The 18,643-nt window shown below is 40.5% G+C and overlaps 1 protein-coding gene across 1 annotated transcript in view; it reads right to left on the reverse strand.

The window, feature by feature from the left end:
- FAM83B (family with sequence similarity 83 member B) overlaps positions 1-3,014 on the reverse strand; it is a 45,696-nt gene extending 42,682 nt beyond the window's left edge. Inside the window, exon 1 of the mRNA XM_074153891.1 lies at positions 2,571-3,014. Coding sequence (XP_074009992.1) covers positions 2,571-3,014 — 444 coding nt within the window. The remainder of the gene's footprint in view (positions 1-2,570) is intronic.
- Between the last annotated feature and the right edge of the window lie 15,629 nt (positions 3,015-18,643).

Here is an 18,643-nt window from a genome sequence, read left to right on the forward strand (position 1 = left end):
AATGATTTTCCTCTTTAGTCAGGAAAAATCACTGTCAGCAAGCAAGTTGCTTAATGTTGTTTACAACATGTCTTCTTAAGGTCAAAATTAACATATGTAATGATCATTTTAAGTAGTGACACTGTGATGCATCAAGCATGAAAGAGGTCATGAGTGAGTCCACTAATAATGTCATCTTATCCTTACATATCTCAAAATATTCAAAATAATCTAGGTTTCAACTGGCTCAGTGCCCTTCATGAATTTTTGGGCTAGTATATACGTTTAAATATATATCGAATGGGTTCCTTCATGGGGTGAATCAGTGCAGAAACATTCTCTGCCTTGCCCTTGCAGGAGCTGGTTTCCTACTGCACCGAGTGTTCAGGTGGCCCAGGGAAATCAGTGTCTGAACTCAGGCACTCAGGTTTGATGCTTAAAGTTTCGTGGTATGAATATGCCGGCCTTCAACAGTCTGTTTATTTTCCCACAGAAGTTTGCCAAAATTCCCATAGATTTTGCTTGGAGCTGTATTGGTTTAATGTGATTTGCTGAAGAACTTGTTTATTCTTTACAGGTGTCTGTTTTTCATGTGTAACCTTTTCCTATTTCCTTTGAATATTCGCATATGACTACACATCTCCACTACTTCATAACAAAGAACCCTGTTTAATATAACTACATTTTCGTAAGTGGCTTAGGAGAAGTAGGTTAGCCTGTTTACAAAGTGATTGCCTGCTGTAAGCATGTTTTAACTACCTTACTTTACCTTACTTAGAAATCCTTTAAACTTCCTTATGCGTCTGCAGACAGAAGAGGCTGAACAACACTGTCTTTTAGATTTAATTGCTGCTTCCTGAAGCTACCAACCCATATCACCGTATCAAAAATGTTATGGTTGTTGCTGTTGAGGTTGTGCTGATCAACTAAACAAACCTTTCAGCTGTCAGGTTTGACAGTGACACATGCATAACATCCTCTCTGTAAACCGGAAGAGCCACCAAGCACATTAGAGAGTCAATATACTATGCACTCAACCTTTTTCCAAAGAGGCGTAAGAATCACACCTAATTTTTCTCCGTAGCTGCATTCGGAGGAGGCATACTCCTTAAAATGGAGTTTTACAAGGCAGTACCACCAGCTGAGAGAGCTGCTGGAAAGGGAGTGGACTGCATGCAGCCAGCCAAAAAGCATGGCAACTAACGGGAAACGGCCTTTCTTCATGGTATTTCAAGACCTTGTAGCAAAACTGAACTAGTCTTGGCAACAGAGTTAATTGTTATTTTTGTGGTTTCCCTTACAGTGGATACATTGGTAGCTGAGGAGCTGCAGCTGAGAAAGACCATAGAGTATCTTGGGCAAGTCACAGTCAAGCTCCACCACATACAAAAGCAGAAAACACCAAATCTCATTCTGAAAGGGACAAAGAGGGAGAGAAAGAATTAATTCTCCTCTTCCTTGAGCATACAGTCATTCTAGACTCAAAACTGCAGGATAAATAACTGCAGTGATAACTCTATTATGGCAACAAATTATATGCTTTATCTAAATAGAGGAGAGACATTTTAAAATGACATCATCCTTCCCTTCCCCACCCTTTTCAGGCCGTTTCTGTTGCACACACTTACATGCACGTTTCAGCCACTGAAGTGTTTACAGATGCACTTGAGCTATAGCCCGTCCTATTGATTTAAAGCCCGCAGAGTCAAGCAGAACCCAGTTTATTTCACGGGGTAGAAAGGAGAGCGTGACATACTTGCTAGGAATACTTCTGAAACCTTGTCACGTATGTTTAAAGAGGTAACGTGGCCCAGGGTCAAACAGAACTGCATACTAAGACTTCTTTCGGTTTTCTGGTGGTGTGGGTTTGTTTTTTTTTTTTAACTTGACACTGGGAAGCAACAGACGGTTTGTACATACAGCACCCTGTCACCGAGGTGTGAGCTGGGCGTACCTTAGGAAACTCAAGATGCAAGTGCCCCTAAGTGGAAACAAGTACATTTGGAGACGTGTTCATATTTCTTATAAATTACTCATTACTCAGAAATCAAGGTAAGGTACCCAACTCAACTCTATTTCCTTGTTGCCTAAACCTCATTCTTTTTCTTCTGAGCTCTCTGTTATACTTCCTGACTAATTTCTGCAAGGATAGGTGGAATGCAAAATCACAAAACCTGAGACTCAAGGTACACAAGTCGCATGTACAACAAGGTGTTATTTTCTTCTAACAACTGGGTACCATGCCAAACTTTTGCATCACTTGAGGGATATTCAACTGAGGTCAAAGAAAAGGTGTGCTTATTATCTATTAATTTCTCATGGACTGGTAGCATTACAGTAAAATGGTAATTATGCTTCAATGATCCCTCCAATTAATTCCTGATCCCTTGCAAATAAGGTTAGTAACATCAGTGCATGCGATACCAAGGGACTGATCTCAGTCTGGGAAAACCTTTCTGTTTGAATTGTTAAGCAGCCAGACCATCTTTTCCTGACAGAATAATAATATAAAAAAAAAAAGAACCTGTAGTAAAACACCAACTAGATTATTATTGCCACATTTTTTTCCCAATAATATTTTTCAAGTTTACCTTTCTTGCATCTCGTATCACCTTCCGAATAGTTTCCTTTATGGTGTAAGGTTGTGCTCGTGGTGGATGAAAAAGCAGATCAATATTTGTGCCACCAGAAATTCCAGGCATCAGGTAGGGCCAACCTAAGTCAAGATTTGGAGCTTCCACATCTGATTCAATGGGCCAGTAGGTTCCCGAGGAAGAGGTGTCATCAATGGCATGGTTAGAGGAATAAATTGTGTTTTGGGGAAGTTTGTGGACATTGTTCAAAATATAATCAATTTCCTCATCTGCTAGGAACTCTGAGCATCTCTCTTTGGAAAGAAATTCTTTGTAGGCTTCTAAACCTCCTTCAATTAGAGCATCAATAGCTACTCGGTACCATTCCTTGTAATGAGGTTCAATATAGTTGTCTGATCTGCATTCATCATGTAAGGATGACAGCAAAGATGAAGTTTCCATTTTCATGTATATTTTGTGTAACAACTCTTAAACTTCCATTCGTGAGCTGATGAAATGTATCTGTAAAGAAAGGAAAATAAGAAATCAATCAGAATATTTGTAGTGATCTATGACAAGCACACAGATATTCAAAATAATTTTCTGGTAATGTTGCTCTAAGTTTTTCTTTTATTAAAGAGCTAGATAAAGAGCCTCTTCTGCAAAAGGCAAAACTAAATGCATATGAAATTAAGTGATATGTTGAAGTTTTTCTAATAAAAGCTACAGCAGAGCTATGTACAGTAACAGCAATACATACCCAATACAAGTTCCAATACGCTACTGTAGGTTGTGTTTCCAAGCTGTCTTTATAACAACTGGCAGAGTAGTGTTCAGAAACACTTCAGAAATCAATTACATTTCCTACTTTTTGATGCATTAATCTTTCTCCGGAACACATACCTTTTCTCTGGCTTCTTTGAAACCAGAGTCATTTAGGTCCTTCTCCTTATCTATCTGTTCTCCCATGCTGATCTAATCCATTTGTTGCTCCCAAGCAGGACCAGCCTACCTCATTTCAGTGAGTTATGAGGAACTCCAAAAAGATTTCTCCTCCCACATCTGGGATCAAACTCTGAATCAGCAATCTGATGTCGAGTTTCCACCCTGCACATTCCTTCTGCCAAAAGGAGCGGCTGCTTTAATCTTTTTTTTTTTTTTTTTTTTCCAAAACATTAATAATAAGTTGTTTACTGCTGATGATTTATAAACTCATTCTTACCCTCTTTTTATTTCATTTACCAAGGGCTGAGAGGGTTGGTTCCTGCTCCGACAATTTGGGATGTAAGGTAGAGACAGGACAAATGGCCAACGTTTCTTCTTTCATGTCTGTGCAACCCTATGGGCCTCCAGCAACTCCACCGTTCGCCTAAAACCTAAACTGCAATGAATTTCTGCACTGGGCCGGTAAGCCACAAAAAAACCCCAAACAAACAAACAAACAACAACAACAACAAAAAAAGGCAGGAGGGGAATTTTCATGAGAATGGCATGAGCATGGCCATGTGAAATAGAAAGATGATACATTGTAGCACTGTTTCATCTTCCATGGCTAGGGCATGAAGCTGAAGAGAAAGACAGAAAGTAGGAAGGACATCCAACAAAGGCTGAATAGTTACAAAAGGCACATACAAAGTATAGCTTGAAAGTTAACATTGGGTTTCCCTATAAGCCTAATTAATAGCGTAGCAGCATAATATCAAGGAATAGCCGTACAGAGCTCTGATTGCATTTGCTGGCATATAAACATAATTCTCTCTTCACATCAAGACCTTTCAGATATTTTTGCAAACAGTGCATTCACGTTCCACCATCTGCTGGGAACAGTTTAAACCTTCTTGAAAGGAAATTTAAATTACCTATACCAACCTAAAGGAATGAAAATCAAAATCTCTGTACAGTACTGATACTCCAAAGTCCAATTAAATGTTCAATCAAACTAAGATTTCTGAGGAACTTGGGAAGTCTGAGTTTAAAAAAGACCAAGAAAGAAAAATCCAGATCTGAGGCTGGCATCAGCATGTCATATGAAATAATTCCATTTGAATCCTGTCTCTCAGCCAAGTAGCAGGGTAGATCTTCCCAGATAGGATTGCTTTCGAGCCTGGGGGAAAGGAGTGTTTCTGGCAGCTTCCAGAGTAGCTCTTTGTGGTGAACTGGAAAGCAGCAAGCGAAAGGGATCCGATTGTTCTCCCCCGATCGAGAATTACATGTATTCCTGTGACAGGTATTCACGGCTTCATTCTACACTGCTCTCACAGGTAGAAATAAAATGTTGTAAAACAGGAGTGATACCATTTCACTTTGCCTAGATGCAGACGCAGCCCGTGGTGTAAGGTGATGGAGAATCGACCAGGTGGTTTAGGCAAAGGTCAAACTCCTACAATACTGTAAAATTAACACCTTTGCATCAGCGTCCCAAGGAAGCCAATCATCTGGAGCAGGTTTTCAAGACATTTTAGATGAAGAATGAAAAACCACCGAGAGTACAGAATGCATAGTTACTCAGCTGAGTTGTTCTGAAGAGTCTGAACACTCACACAGGTGACTTCCCTGAGAATCTAATACACCTCTCTTGTAGGGCCCTCCAGGACAAGAAACTCTCTAAATAGTGTAGTAAAACAGTCAGTCTTATTATTACTCTTATTTAAGACTAAATGTGATTTTACAAAGGCAAATGAAAGACAGTTCTAAAATTCTTACTACTTTGGAATGGATATACTTCCAAAAGCAGGAATTTTGCCACTGACTGCATATATACAGTTGAGAAAGACTTAAGTGTTTATTTCAAAAGCTTGTCTTAATCCCTTTTTTCTTTTTCTCACTCTTTCCTTGGAAAATAATATAAGGGAACAGGGCTATACTTAATATGTAAAGTTATGCAACATAAAATATTGAATGTTGTGAACAAATAAAAGGCAAAAAACTATTGCATGTGTGTGCTGGCTCATGTGCGTTTTTTGTTTGGTTCTTTTGATTTGTTTTTTTGTAACATTGTTTGAATTTTCATTGAAAACAATGACTGAATTAATTGTGGCATAGGTCAAATGCAGTAACTTATGCTCAGACCTGAAATTTATACCCTGAAAGCAGGGTATAAATATACCGTAATCTTGGAAAGGTGAGACTTCTAGTGCAGTGTCTTCCAAACAAAAGTAGTTATTTTACAGTGAACATCTTTGATGTTGATCTTTGATTTACAAGTGCTGTTTATAAAAGAAGCTTAAAGCAGTGCACATTTATTTAAGAAAGTAAATGTAAAATCTATCAGCGTGGAAGTAATTCACAGAACAGATGAGAGAAATGAAAAAATTCTCATTCTGGCTTTTGGAATTAAGGACATCAGCATTTGACACATTCATGAGAAGAAACAGAAGAAAACTCCCAAGTAAAAATGATGGCTTCAGGTATATTTGACAAAAGCTCTAGATGTCTTGACACAGATATTTTCCTCCTTAGAAAGTAAGTGCTGTTTTGCAGGAAATGTACCTATGAAACTGATATAATTTTGGATAGAGAGGCAGGTTTAGCCAAAATTCTAAAATAAACTTTTCAGTGTCTTCTTCAAGCATGTATAATGATTTCTGCACAATCAACTTGATTCTTCAAAGATTCTCCTCAGGTCAACAATTCTATTAGCAAGGTTGTGCAGAATGAGGCCCATCTCTGGAGGTGTCCAGAGGTTTATCAGACTTCATGTACATGATCACAAATTTTACTAGCACAAGGAAAGCTATTGTTCATCCTCTGAGAAATAATCTTGGCTGTTAATCCCACCCCTGCGTATCAGTCATCTTCTCTCCTTGGGACGCAAGGATCAATTACTTAAAACTTTTTTTATTAATGGGCTTACATTGAATATAAACTCCAACGCAGCTGCTAAGACTGAATCTTTTGCTGAAGAACACAAATTCTGAATTCTGCACTGATGTGATCATCTTGTCCTTCTATTAACATGCTCAGACTTCCAGTACCATTATCAGGAACCCAGCAAGAAGAGAGCTTTATCCTTGAAAGAAAAGTAAATGTGCCTTTTTGCAGAAAGAGACAGAGAATCCCAGCTTCCACAAAAGCAGCAGATGACAAATACCCACTGAAGAAAATGATGCAATGTTCTGCAGTGGTTCCAGGAGCACAGTCCTCCAGGCTAGAGCTAAAGACAAGTAAGTAACTTCCCTGCCTTACTAATATTCTCAGGATTTGAAAAATTTCCTATTCAGCAACTTTGGGGAGCAGCTCTAACCTCAGGCTCGTACAGCCGGTCCTTGGCAAGGCCCTGGCCATGGTGCTCTCCTCGGGATGTCCTTATTTCTTTTCCAAAGGAAATGTGATTACTTGGTCAGGTTCTGCATAAAGCTTCAACCTTGCCACCTCGGTTAAGGGAAATCTAAACCAGGGGAACATCTTGTCGTAGGCCCCTCTCTCAGGTATGGTTTTTGGGGCATCCACCTGAGCACCTCTGACCCGTGGCTCCGCTGAGGAGCCTCCCCACTGCTTCAGGGCCTGGCGTGACCAGCCTTTAACAGAATAAACAGGCGTTTTACAACAGCTGCCTTCCACCAACCTTTCTATTAAGGAACGGTATCAAGAGCAAATAATAATTACCTACAATAACCAGTGACAGGCAATTATTCCACTATAAATCAAATTACAACATTTTCCGTGGATGCAAAGACCATCAAATTCAAGTGAAAAAAACACCACCGCAAGCGTTCCTGCTCCTTTTCTTTTGTCTTTTTTTTTTTTTTTTTTTTTTTTTGCAAACCAGAAAGTTAACTTTTCAGGCAAAACGGAGGCCGCCAGCCCTCCGATGGCACCGCCACGTGCTCGGGGCACGCCTCAGCCCTGGGGACACCTCACGACTGTCACCCCCCACCTCCACCCACCCCGGGCCACGGCCAGGCAGCACGGCGTGGGAGCCCGGCGCCGCGGGGGCGGCCCGCCCCTTCTACGGCCGCCCCCCTCCTCCGCCATCGCATTTCGCGATGCCCCCCCCGCTTCAAACGCCCCGCGGCTCCGCACCCGCCGGCGGAGCCGTCGAGGGGGCAGCCCCTGCCCGTCCCGGGGGAGACCCACTTACTGCGCCGGTGCCCCCGCGGTGGGGTCTCGCCTGCGGAGCTCGACCCGGCTGCTTGCGATCGCGGTGGCGGCGGCGAGTCAAGGCGGCGCAGGGCTCATCGCAGGTACTTCCCGTCGCTTTCAGGCGCGGTGGGTGTGGAAACCAGTTACAACATGTCAGGACGGTGTCGCACCAAGCCCGCCGCCGCCGCGGGAGCGGGGCAAGGGCTTGTCTGAACTGGGGAAGCCCGGCCCTTGCGCGGAGCCAAGGGCAGCGCCTTCTCAGGGGCGCGGCGGGGACCCGGCCCGCCCCGGCCCGCCCTGGCCGCCGGGAGGGCCGGCCGGCAGCTGTGGGGCAGGCGCCGGTCCCAGCCTCAGCCCCGGTCCCGATCCCGTCCCCAGCCCCGGTCCCGTCCCCAGCCCCGGTCCCGTCCCCAGCCCCGGTCCCGGCTCCAGGCCCGGCCGCACACATCGGCGTTCCCGCTGGAGAAAGCGGGGGGACCCTGGAAGCTGGGTGTGCGTGGGAGATAAAACTCAAAGCAAACCTTGGCTTGAAGAAAAAAATAAGCCCATCAGCCTCCAGTCACAGTTTCCAGGTTAACTACGGGCGAGCAAGTCACGGCAAGGGCGCAGTACCTGTTTGAGACCTTTAAATTCAGTCATGTAGATGCGCACGCTTTCCACGGCTCAGTGACTTTAAAATACCCTTCTTTTGCTGTCTCACGTCAGAGAACCGGACCCGAAGGCAGAGCCCCCCCATCCTGGCTGCGATGGCGGCCAGGCCTTCCCCCAGCCATACTCCTCCTCACCTGCCCGCAGGCTGGGCACGCCAACGCAGCAGTCCCGCGTTTGGGAGCCCTCTCTGAAAGGCTCTCCCAAACCACGACCGTCTTCTTGGGAGGATCACGCGAGTGCCAATAGATCAGCACGTCACACGTGTGCGTGGCTTAAGCGCGCCAAGGCTTAAGCACACCAAGTTTTGTCAGTTTAAGTTAATGGCAATAGAGGGAAAACTTTTTGTGGGCTTTCTTCCTATCATACATACCCTGTGGTGCATAACTGCAGGCAGCTGTTTCATGAGCCATTTAAGACAATGCAGTGTAACCCTGATAATTACGCTGCATCAGCAATAATTCATCCAGTCTGACTTTAAGCACAAACTGTTTCTAACCGTTGCTGGCCAATAGTAAGTGCAGGGTGTATCCTATATCTGAAGCTAAGCATGGTTCTACTATGACTTTTTTTAGATGGTTCTCTGAAAAAAAAAAAAAAAAAAAAAGTAAAAATACACATCTATATACAATACAATATCTATACAACAATATAAAGTGTAAGTCTGCAGTGACTTTTTCTGCGCAGTTAATTCAGGTAATGGAACGCTCACGAGGAAATCGTTGGTGTCAGTATACTCATGGACTACCCTTTACAGACAGAGGATCACCTGGATTAAATGATTAGACTCTTCTCACACCTGAAAAAGAATTTCCCTGGTTTTCATGAAAAATAAAGGGGGGGAAAACTGCTGTAAAACGAACAAACTTTCAAAATGTACTTAGTACTTTCTAGTTAGTCAGTACACCGCACTTTTTATCCCATGAAAATGTGTGGTCAGGAAGGAGAATGCGTTTCTGTGGAAACTTGTCCATAAAAAGGTGGGGTCATGTAAATTTTTAAAAGAGCAAATCTATTTTCTAAAATTATTTTTGAAAAGGTAGGAAGGTAGATGGATGGTCACAAAAGCGCTTTTGACCTTGACTGAATTGGTTGGACTTTTATTACATAAAGTTTACAAGTGTTACTGGGTCTTTCTTTTAGAGAAGTCAGTGGTTGAGTACCAGCTTAGCATAAACAAAAAGCTGTAATGAGATCAGTAATAGCTTTCTAAATGAGGAAATCTGCATGAAAAAAGGACCTGGGGGTTTTTTTGCTACATTAGTATCTGTACAAGAAAAGGGTTTTTTCTGTGCCTTGACAGTGCCCAGCTCAGTGGGAAACCGATCTTATACTGAGATCTTAAGCAGCACGCACACACACATGCAATACAAGTGAACAATACAGTATATAACAGCAACAATATCAGTAATAATAAGACATCATTATTGCTGTTGTTACTAAGGAGAATGATGCGCTCTCCTAATAGCCAGTACACCATGCCAACTTTAAAATTAATGGGTAAACAAAGCCATGAGAAGAGATGAACAAAACTTAAACAGATCCTTTTAAATACTGAAAAAGCTCTTGTATAGAAGATAGAAAAAGGGGATGGCAAACGATGTTGGATATTCTTCCACACAGTTGAGGGCTCCCTGAGTTTATCAACTGAAGCCCCCCAGTAGCTATACCAGACCAGATATTTCATAAAACCGAGCTTGGATAGCATGTTTGGGGAATCAGCTATCCATAGTCAACTGTCAAAATAAAGAACATTTTTACTCTGCAGGAAGTAAACTTCTGGTGTTGTAGCCACAGGAGGCAGTGGAGGCAGACGGTATGAGCAAGCTCAATAAGCGGTAAGACAAATTCTTCAACAATAGGTATAAAATCGAATTCTAAAAGGATGAGGCAGGGATATGCCTTACTCCTTGAGTTGTGGAGCTGCAGCAGTTTGAGGGGAATGGACTGCAGAAACTGGTCAGGCTCTCATTTGCCTAAATAGCCTTTCCTTTTACCATTGGAGACATAATGTTGGGCAAGACCAGTTGAAGCATCTTATTGATTGGAATGTTTTTATTGGAATCCCACTGATTCATGAAGACTCAAAACTACCAAAAACGTTCTTATTGTAGACATGGTTTGTTCATGGGCAAAAAGAATCAACTCCATAAGTCTGATACCGCCATCTTGAGAACGTAATGAGAAAGAAGACTGATTGTCCTAAGTGACCTGGGTGCTCAGGCGATGGTGCTGATGGATGATCGTCTCTGTGACTTCCATCAGTTTCCAGTTGTCAGTTCTGGCACTTTGTTTTTGTATTGACAGATCATCTTGCCATGTATGGGTCTAACTGAATGCAAGCAGAAGATAAAAGATTGTTATCACATATACAATGACACCAGTCCATAAGTTTATGATATGAATAATTATTAAGGATAAATATTTATATGAATGATACTTATATTCCTACTGCATGCTTACTAAGATTTAATTTAGATTTACTAAAGGGGACATTGATTTTGAAGCAAAGGGTGTTTATACGATTCATGACATCTGTGAGTTGAGTTGAGCTTTATTGGATTTTAAACGGATGAAGGAAGAGTACAGTCCCGAAGATTCATACTATTTACAAATCAAAGGCCATCTCATCTAAGCATAAGCCCAGAGACTTCACACACTAATCTTAGAATTAGAGGAAATGTGCTATTACAGATATGGATATAACAGGAGCTACACTGCATTTATACAAAGCTTGATGAGTAGCGATATGAAATCCTCAACTTTCATAAAGTAGCAGAGAGAAAAATGACACAGAAAAGTACAAATTAATGTGGAAAAGCAGGTGTCCTACTCTCGGTACATGCTTTTTCAAATTAAATAACCATAACCTACTGTATGTGGTACAATATTCTTAAATTAGAGATACATTTATTTAGTAATAGTGACATAATGGAAATACTGGGGAATGTCCAAACACTGATTAGTTTACCAATTACTCCCACAGCTTCTATCAAGATATGGCCAGTAGTTGAAATACAAAGAACTAAACTCAAGATCTTTCATTAAGAGAGCTCCTGACACACATATGGTGGCCTGGGTATATATGCTATATACTGTATGTTTTTTTGTCCTTGGTCAGGTCCTGTGTCAAAGCCTTGTGCAAACCTACTGAAGTGACTTCAGAAAGTTCAACTGTGAAGAGAATCTGAGGGTTTGCTTTAAGGAATATATGGTAAGAGATTAATTATATTGTGCAAAACAGATTTTTGAGACACAAGAAAATAATAAAAATCCACCAGTCTTTATTTTCACCCGCCAAAATATATAACTTAGAGATAGGGTAAAAGAGCAAGGTGAAAGGGATGACTGAAGGTGAAGAACAGCTTGCACCTGACGAAGAAGCATGCAGACTGAGACTCTTGAATGGAATGGAGTTGGTGCTTGAGGCTGCCTGGTGTGGTTCGTCGCATACATGTAGCTCTGCTGTAAAACAGGGCTGAATACAGAGAAGGAAACTCCTCTGCTCTAATATGAAGACAGCACCTCTGGCTCAGGAGGCTCTGAGACAAGAAGTTCCAAACCGATGGAGGATGACAAAGTATTCTCCACCCGTATGCTTTGTTCCTCTCCTCTTTACCATGTCTTCATGCACTGCTAGTTATCAAAGGGCAGATACAGGGCTACACGGACCTTTGCTCTGACTTCACAGGGCTGTTCTTGTATTCCGTCAGAGCATGCTAAGGCCCATACATAAAAAAGGGGGAGGCGTACAGTTTCCTTACTTCAGATCAACTTTCCTCTGTGGGTCAGGGAGGCAACTCCTTTTGATCTTACCACAGCCTCCTAGACCTCTGTGTGTGCCCATGGACATGGTTCTGTTCCTGCCCCTCGGGAAGGATGTCTGCGTAGCTAGCAGGTAGCCCAGTTTCTCTATTTTCTTCATGGCTTGTCAAGTTTTTTAGTGACACAGTTGGGTACCTTCTTCAAGCTTATATAAACTTCCATGAGGTCTTCTGTGATTTTATGTGTCCTTGTGATTCAGACTCAATCTTGAAAAGCTTTTTGCCCAGGTGTTATCCATGTGGTTGTTGTAATTTCCAAAATACATATTTCAGGCTGACTCTTGTCATTATTTTTTTCTTTTCTCACTTGCCCTTACTTTAACATCCACCTTTGCCTTACTCTGGAAATAGTAATCATTGTAGTATTGCTACTGCAAGTAGGCAGCAATACAAAATAGACCAGAAAATAAAGCCAAAAAATAAATACATCCATTTTTCCAGTTGGTGGAAAACCTCTCATATCTTGCTCTCCACCTCCGAGGAAACTAAACTTTCTGGACTATCTTTCTTACTGGGCTTAACCTGTTCTTCTCATCACATCTTCCCAAGGGCTGGTGCACTGCTGGAGTTTGAATGGCAACATCTTAGCCATGTATTTTGTGATCCTGATTCAGAGCTTAAGGCTTTAAGAGATAAGGGATGAATATGCTTGTCTCTTGAAGCAAGACATACTTTGGGGTAATGCAGAGATCAATAATGAAAATTTTATATTAATATAGTAAAAGGGAAACTTACAGAGAATTTTGTAGAATAAACATTTTAAAGATTATAGAAACTATTATATACAACTGCATTGTGTATAAGTAAGAGTCAAATTATTAAAAGCTAGCCTTCAACCTAGGATACACCAGTTTGGCCAAGATTTTGAGTTCATCAAAGTCCAGTTTCTTGTTGATATTGGAAAATATCTCTTACTGTTTAAGCTGTGTTTCCTCAGTATAGACTGAACGAGTATTCAGTTCTCCATAGGAAGGGAGAATATTTCCCTTATGGAATAGCAAACTGTCCACTGTTGTTTGATCTTAATTTTTTAATGAACTGCAGACCCAAGTCCTGCATTAAGCCATGGCCAGGGACCCGAAACAAGTATGCTGGGTTCATGTAGATGCATATCTATACGGATCTTCTAGTCAAAAGGAGAATTCACATTTCCTAGGTTGCTTCTGACTGAGAAGAAAGGTGAACCCTGTAAATAAATGCATAGAAAGAGAAAAATGAAATAGGGCTAGAGGGAACAAATTGTTGCTTGATTTGCACATGGTTTCTTTTCAAAGCTATAACCACTTTGATGGGCCTGTGTTGGCACTTACAAGGACCCGCTTTTGGCCTAGTGTTCACCTCTCTGCTTGGAGGTGAGGTTGGCAAAAGGATGAAAGGTCTTCGTCTCCTTCCAATCCCAGAAGTGCCTGAAGCTAGTTTTCCTCCTAGTGCTGGTTACAGTGGGTGCTTGGAGCCTTCAATGATGCCTTTGTGTTTACTTGGGTGCTTGTGGTCCTAATGAGCTTTGTAAACCCAAGCCCATCTTTCTTGTAACTTTTTTCTAATGCTAAAATTTGGGAAGGATTAAAGGTTTCACAATGACTTTGGGAGGTCTCTGGCAATCAATAGTAATACTGGCAGAAGGAGAGCGAAAAATAAATCAGGGAATAGAACAACCTCTATCAAATAAAATCACATAAAAGTCTCAGCAGCATAGAAAGTTATATTAATGTTCCAAAGTATTAATGACATTATAAGTCTGAATGCAGCTGCTAGAGATGGCAGGCTTATTCTTTTCTGGGTAGATTAATGAACTGTTGATGAAGTTACAGCCAAGGAAGTTATCAATGGTGTAAGCTGTAAATAAATTCCAAAAATATTCCATCTTTAAAGACAAGGTTTTCTTGACTGTACACATACCTGTCCAGAAAACATGACTGACCTGTGATTGGGGGTTGTTTATTGGCTGAATGATACAAAGCTGCAGGACTCCACAGGAGCTCAACAAATGCTTTCCCATGAATTTGGCTACAATCTGTGAAGTTTTTAATTAATATGTGCAGTTAATGAAACAAACATAATTTACTCTGCATTTATCAAGCTGTCTTCAGAATTAATGTAGAAGTAGTGTTACTGTAACCATGATAAAGTAAGGATATAGATGATAGAGTTTTAAGTAGAGGTAATTAATCAAATCAGCTAATACTGCTTTGAAAAGTAGTCAAGCTTATGGATGCTCAAGATTCTCTAGGTCTGAAACAAATGAGGCAAACTTCAAATCAAAGTACAAATTCTGAGTGATTGCTCTGAGTTGAATGAGAGATGTTTCAAGTACAGATGAGAAAGAACATACAAATGCAAGAGTAGCTATCCTAGGTCCATCTAATTCAACATGTCTCTAACAGTAAGTGGCTAGAACAAAAGATTTGGGCAAGTTCTTCAACTGACAGCTCTTTCAGAGGCATGCACAAGTTGGGGGTGACAAATAAGGTATGCTGAAAGCCCAAACATAACTGAAATCCCAAGTAGAGAAAAGACAGAGTCACCTGTTTCAATGTAAGTTTTTAAAAACTCTTGCTGTGAGGTTGTGGGAGGAAGGAGATATGTTGTGATGGCACTTAAGGCAGTGCTTTCTGTGACAATGAGACAACAAGATGCAACAATCACAAGCTGCAGCAAGGGAAATTCTAATTGGGCTCTGTAAAAATTCCTCTCTGGGAGGATGATTAAGCTCTGGGATGTGCTTCCTGGACAGCCTGGGGGATCCGCCTCCATGGAGATTTTCAAAACATGACTGGACAAGACCTTGGCCATCCTCTTCTCGTTTTTCAGTTAGACTAGCTTGAAGCAGGAGATTGGTCTAGATGACTTCCAGAAACCCTTTCCAACCTAATTCTTCTGTGATATTGCAATTCTGTACTTATTCTCCTTCCTCTAACACCCGTAATTCTGACAGTTTACTCCATCCCTGGAATGGTAAAGTCCTCACTGGAGTTTCTCTTAAAGGCAATTTTCCTTTATACTACTCTGTCCATTGTGTGTTTGACTATAGTCCCCAGTCTTTAACTGGAACTATCTGATGATAATCAAAATTTTGGTTTTACAAGCTTAAGAGTTTTACATTATCAGCACATAAGAGCACTGTTGGAGTTACCTCTAGGAAACTGAGGGGTTTACCAGTTCATAAGAGAAGTAACTGAGAAATAGTTGAGAAGTAATATCTTGAGATTATGAAATAATGTTATTAGCTGAGTGTGCCTACTAATATTATCAGCTATGGAATAACTAATTTCTCCGATACTTAAGCTGGCTTTGGAGTTAAAACAGCAAGAGTAATGGAGGCCATTCACTCGCAGCACTGGAGTCTTTAGTTAGCTCTGTTAATGTTTTTAAGGTCTGTCTTGAAATCTGGAAGCCCAGAAATATGAATTATTTTTAAAAACAAGCTTAGATCTGAAACTATAATTCCATGATGCAGTGTGTGGATTCTTTATATATGGAGTATACACAGTTATCACTTATGAAACTGCAAGTCAAGCAAAACAAATACTATGAGATTTTACTGGTTATTAGTGGACCATCTCATGTCAGAGAGAAATTTCATGTCAACTGTTCATGAACAAACAAGCTGAAAAGTTTATGTACTTTATCAATAATATTGATATGGCTGCAAAAGATTGCATTGTGCATCAAACCTTGAACTAATTCAACACTTTGAGTCCACTGTGATATTTGTTGGTTAATCTGAAATAGTCAAGTTCCTGAACAGTATCTTAGGCAAAACACACTCATAAATTCAAACGTTTGTGGATTCTCTCCATTCCCTTCAGCTATCTGAAATGGAAAATTGTTAACCTGTGTGATAAAGGCCCAGAGGTGGATTTGAGCTATCATCATATGTTTACCAGCTATGAGACATCATGTGCCTGCAATTAATTTTGATCAAACAAATACATTAACTTTAAGTGGCAATCCTAATCTGACATACTTAATTAGTAAACAAGTAAGGGTAATTCAAGTCAGGAAAAAAAATGCATAGACTAAGGAGTAATTCAGTAAAAGTGGCTTGAGTTATGAACATGGAAATTGGCAGTTGCTCTTGCCAAGAGCTAAACATGTTTTAAAATTAAATCAATTTTACAGAAAAAAAAAATAAAAGATGTTTTGTGAAGATAGAAAGTATCTATAGTTCATTCATGCAGAACTATGAATGTATGGCAAGCTAGAATGAGGCAGGCTATCATAAAAATGTAAGGCAGCCTAAAACCCTTCTCAAAATAAAGTAAATGTTTTCCTTTCATTTTTTATCAAAGCCTAAGCAACTTCTGAATGAAGTAGCCAAAATTATTTCAACTCTAACAAGGAACTTTGATGACTAACACAGGACCTCAGGCACCTGTGTTGAAAATTGCTCATCAAATAAGCCCTTCTCAACTGTTATTTAAACTGACTCCACAGGGTCTTACTTTTCCATTTTAAAGTTCCAGGGTGCCTGTTGTTCTGTGCCTGTGTATACACAGATCTTGGCCCCTCTGGGCACCTTCCCACCTAACTCAAGCCTAATCAACATCCAGAAGCTTTGAATTCCTCCTCTTGGATCCCATGTGATACTCAGATCAGAAGGGTTTTAGGTACTTAAGTCCTCTGTTGGATCTAGTTCTCTCAGCTATATTTCAGTTTTCATTTACTGTGATTTGCAGTGAAATGAAAGCAAATGCTCCTGGTTTAATTTCCTTCAATCAGCTTTAGTTAAGGCCCTTAATAAACAGCACCAATCTCAGCAGAGGCACAAGCAAAGCACATCAGAGAAGACTGGTGCATAAACTGCAGTGAGTAAGGAAGGCTTCCGGTGACCTCAGAAACATGCAGGGCTGGTGAGCTACATCATGAGCTAGCAACATCTCCACACCCACAGGAAGAACAACAAATACAAGGTCATGTCCAGTTGTTATTACGCACATCCTAGTAGTAGGAAGCAAGAAAAGAATAGTGGAGTTAGAAGACAAGTAAAAAACCCTTATATTTTGATCAATAACCTGAAAATTGGCACTAACATTAGGCTTTTAATTGCTGTGTTATTCATAGCAGAAACAGTTTTTTGTGAAGGAGGCTTGTAATGGATCATGGTCTGAATTGGGGGAGCTACATCAAAAGTAACACAGAGTGAGAGACAAAAGGATGAGTGAGAAATATCAATACAAGTAATTGCAGATGTGATAAGAACAAAAGTGTTCCTTGAGGGCTATTTTATAGGCGAATGACTTAATAGCCTCCCATGTAATCTCCCTTATCCCCTTACCTGAAATGTGCACATACATACTGTTGTAACATCTTTTTAGCAATGTAGTTTTCACTGTCAGAATTTTGTGCTTATCCTTGTTGTCACTCAGTTTCCCAATGAAGCCTCCTATTCCTGAAAAAACTAAATGTTCATTCTCCTTTCCCCTGTGGGTTTGTCCGTTATTGTTGCAAGACATTTCTCCATAGCCTAATAAAGCGCAAAAATTCACATAGCACTGAGGCTTTGTACCTTGCTTGTAAGTGTTTATTTGACTTAACTTCAGATCAGGCATTGCAGAAAGCCAGGTACAACAAACATCAATGATATTTATGGTAAGAAGTCCTTGAGTGACTATGTGTTTGACCGAATTCTTCTTACTCTGTTGCTAGATAGAAAATAGCCCCGTGGAGAGCATCATGTTGTCAACTTATCCATAGGAGTCACGCTATCCCTAGAAGAAGCTTTGAGAGATTCCTGAAAATGCCTGGCTGTAAGGGTGATCTTGGCCTTTGAGACTGGAAATATGAAGATAGGGAGAAAGGAGACTCATACAAGTTTTAAATCTGTGTGGTGTAAAATTAAAGTTCTAATTCAGTGTTATAATTCATAGCAGCTACTGGAATCTCTTTCATTAGCAAGTACATTCTGGACATGCATTAACCAGAATGCTGAGAAATGCCTAGGAGCGACTGGCAACTTTGAGGAGAGCTGTCACAGTGGAACTGAGTGATTACTCCAGTGAATTACTGGCAACGTAGTAAATGGAAATGCATACAATGGAAAAGAGCTGAAAATGCAAATAATCCATACAGAGCTTAAAATATTCAGGGTGGCATTTAAAATATAACGCAGAACTGAGGCGCATGGCATGTATTGAAAAGGAAGGGGTGGGAATAAATTATGTGATAGTGATGGTTTATTTCAGAAGAAAAACTAATTAATGAACTAAATGAACACATTTGTCCAGAATATGCTCGTGCTCATACTTGGAATATAGTTCTTCTTAAAATTAACATTAGTTATTAAGAGGAGAAACAAAGACTGTAATACAGGAAAGATTGTAGTGAATTAAGGCTGATATTTTTGTGATTTGTTTACATTGGGCAGCTTTATATTTCAGATATTGCACCCTGATTGTAATGGAATTTCTGTGATGTTAAATGACATTTAGTGCTAGTAAACTGAATGCATATGTACTACAGTCTGCATTGGATACTCTTAAATACACTGAAAACCATATTCCAATCAATACAGATCTTATTTCTTATCCTTCATCA

This window comes from Numenius arquata, chromosome 9 (assembly GCF_964106895.1).
Source record: "Numenius arquata chromosome 9, bNumArq3.hap1.1, whole genome shotgun sequence".
Classification (NCBI taxonomy): domain Eukaryota; kingdom Metazoa; phylum Chordata; class Aves; order Charadriiformes; family Scolopacidae; genus Numenius; species Numenius arquata.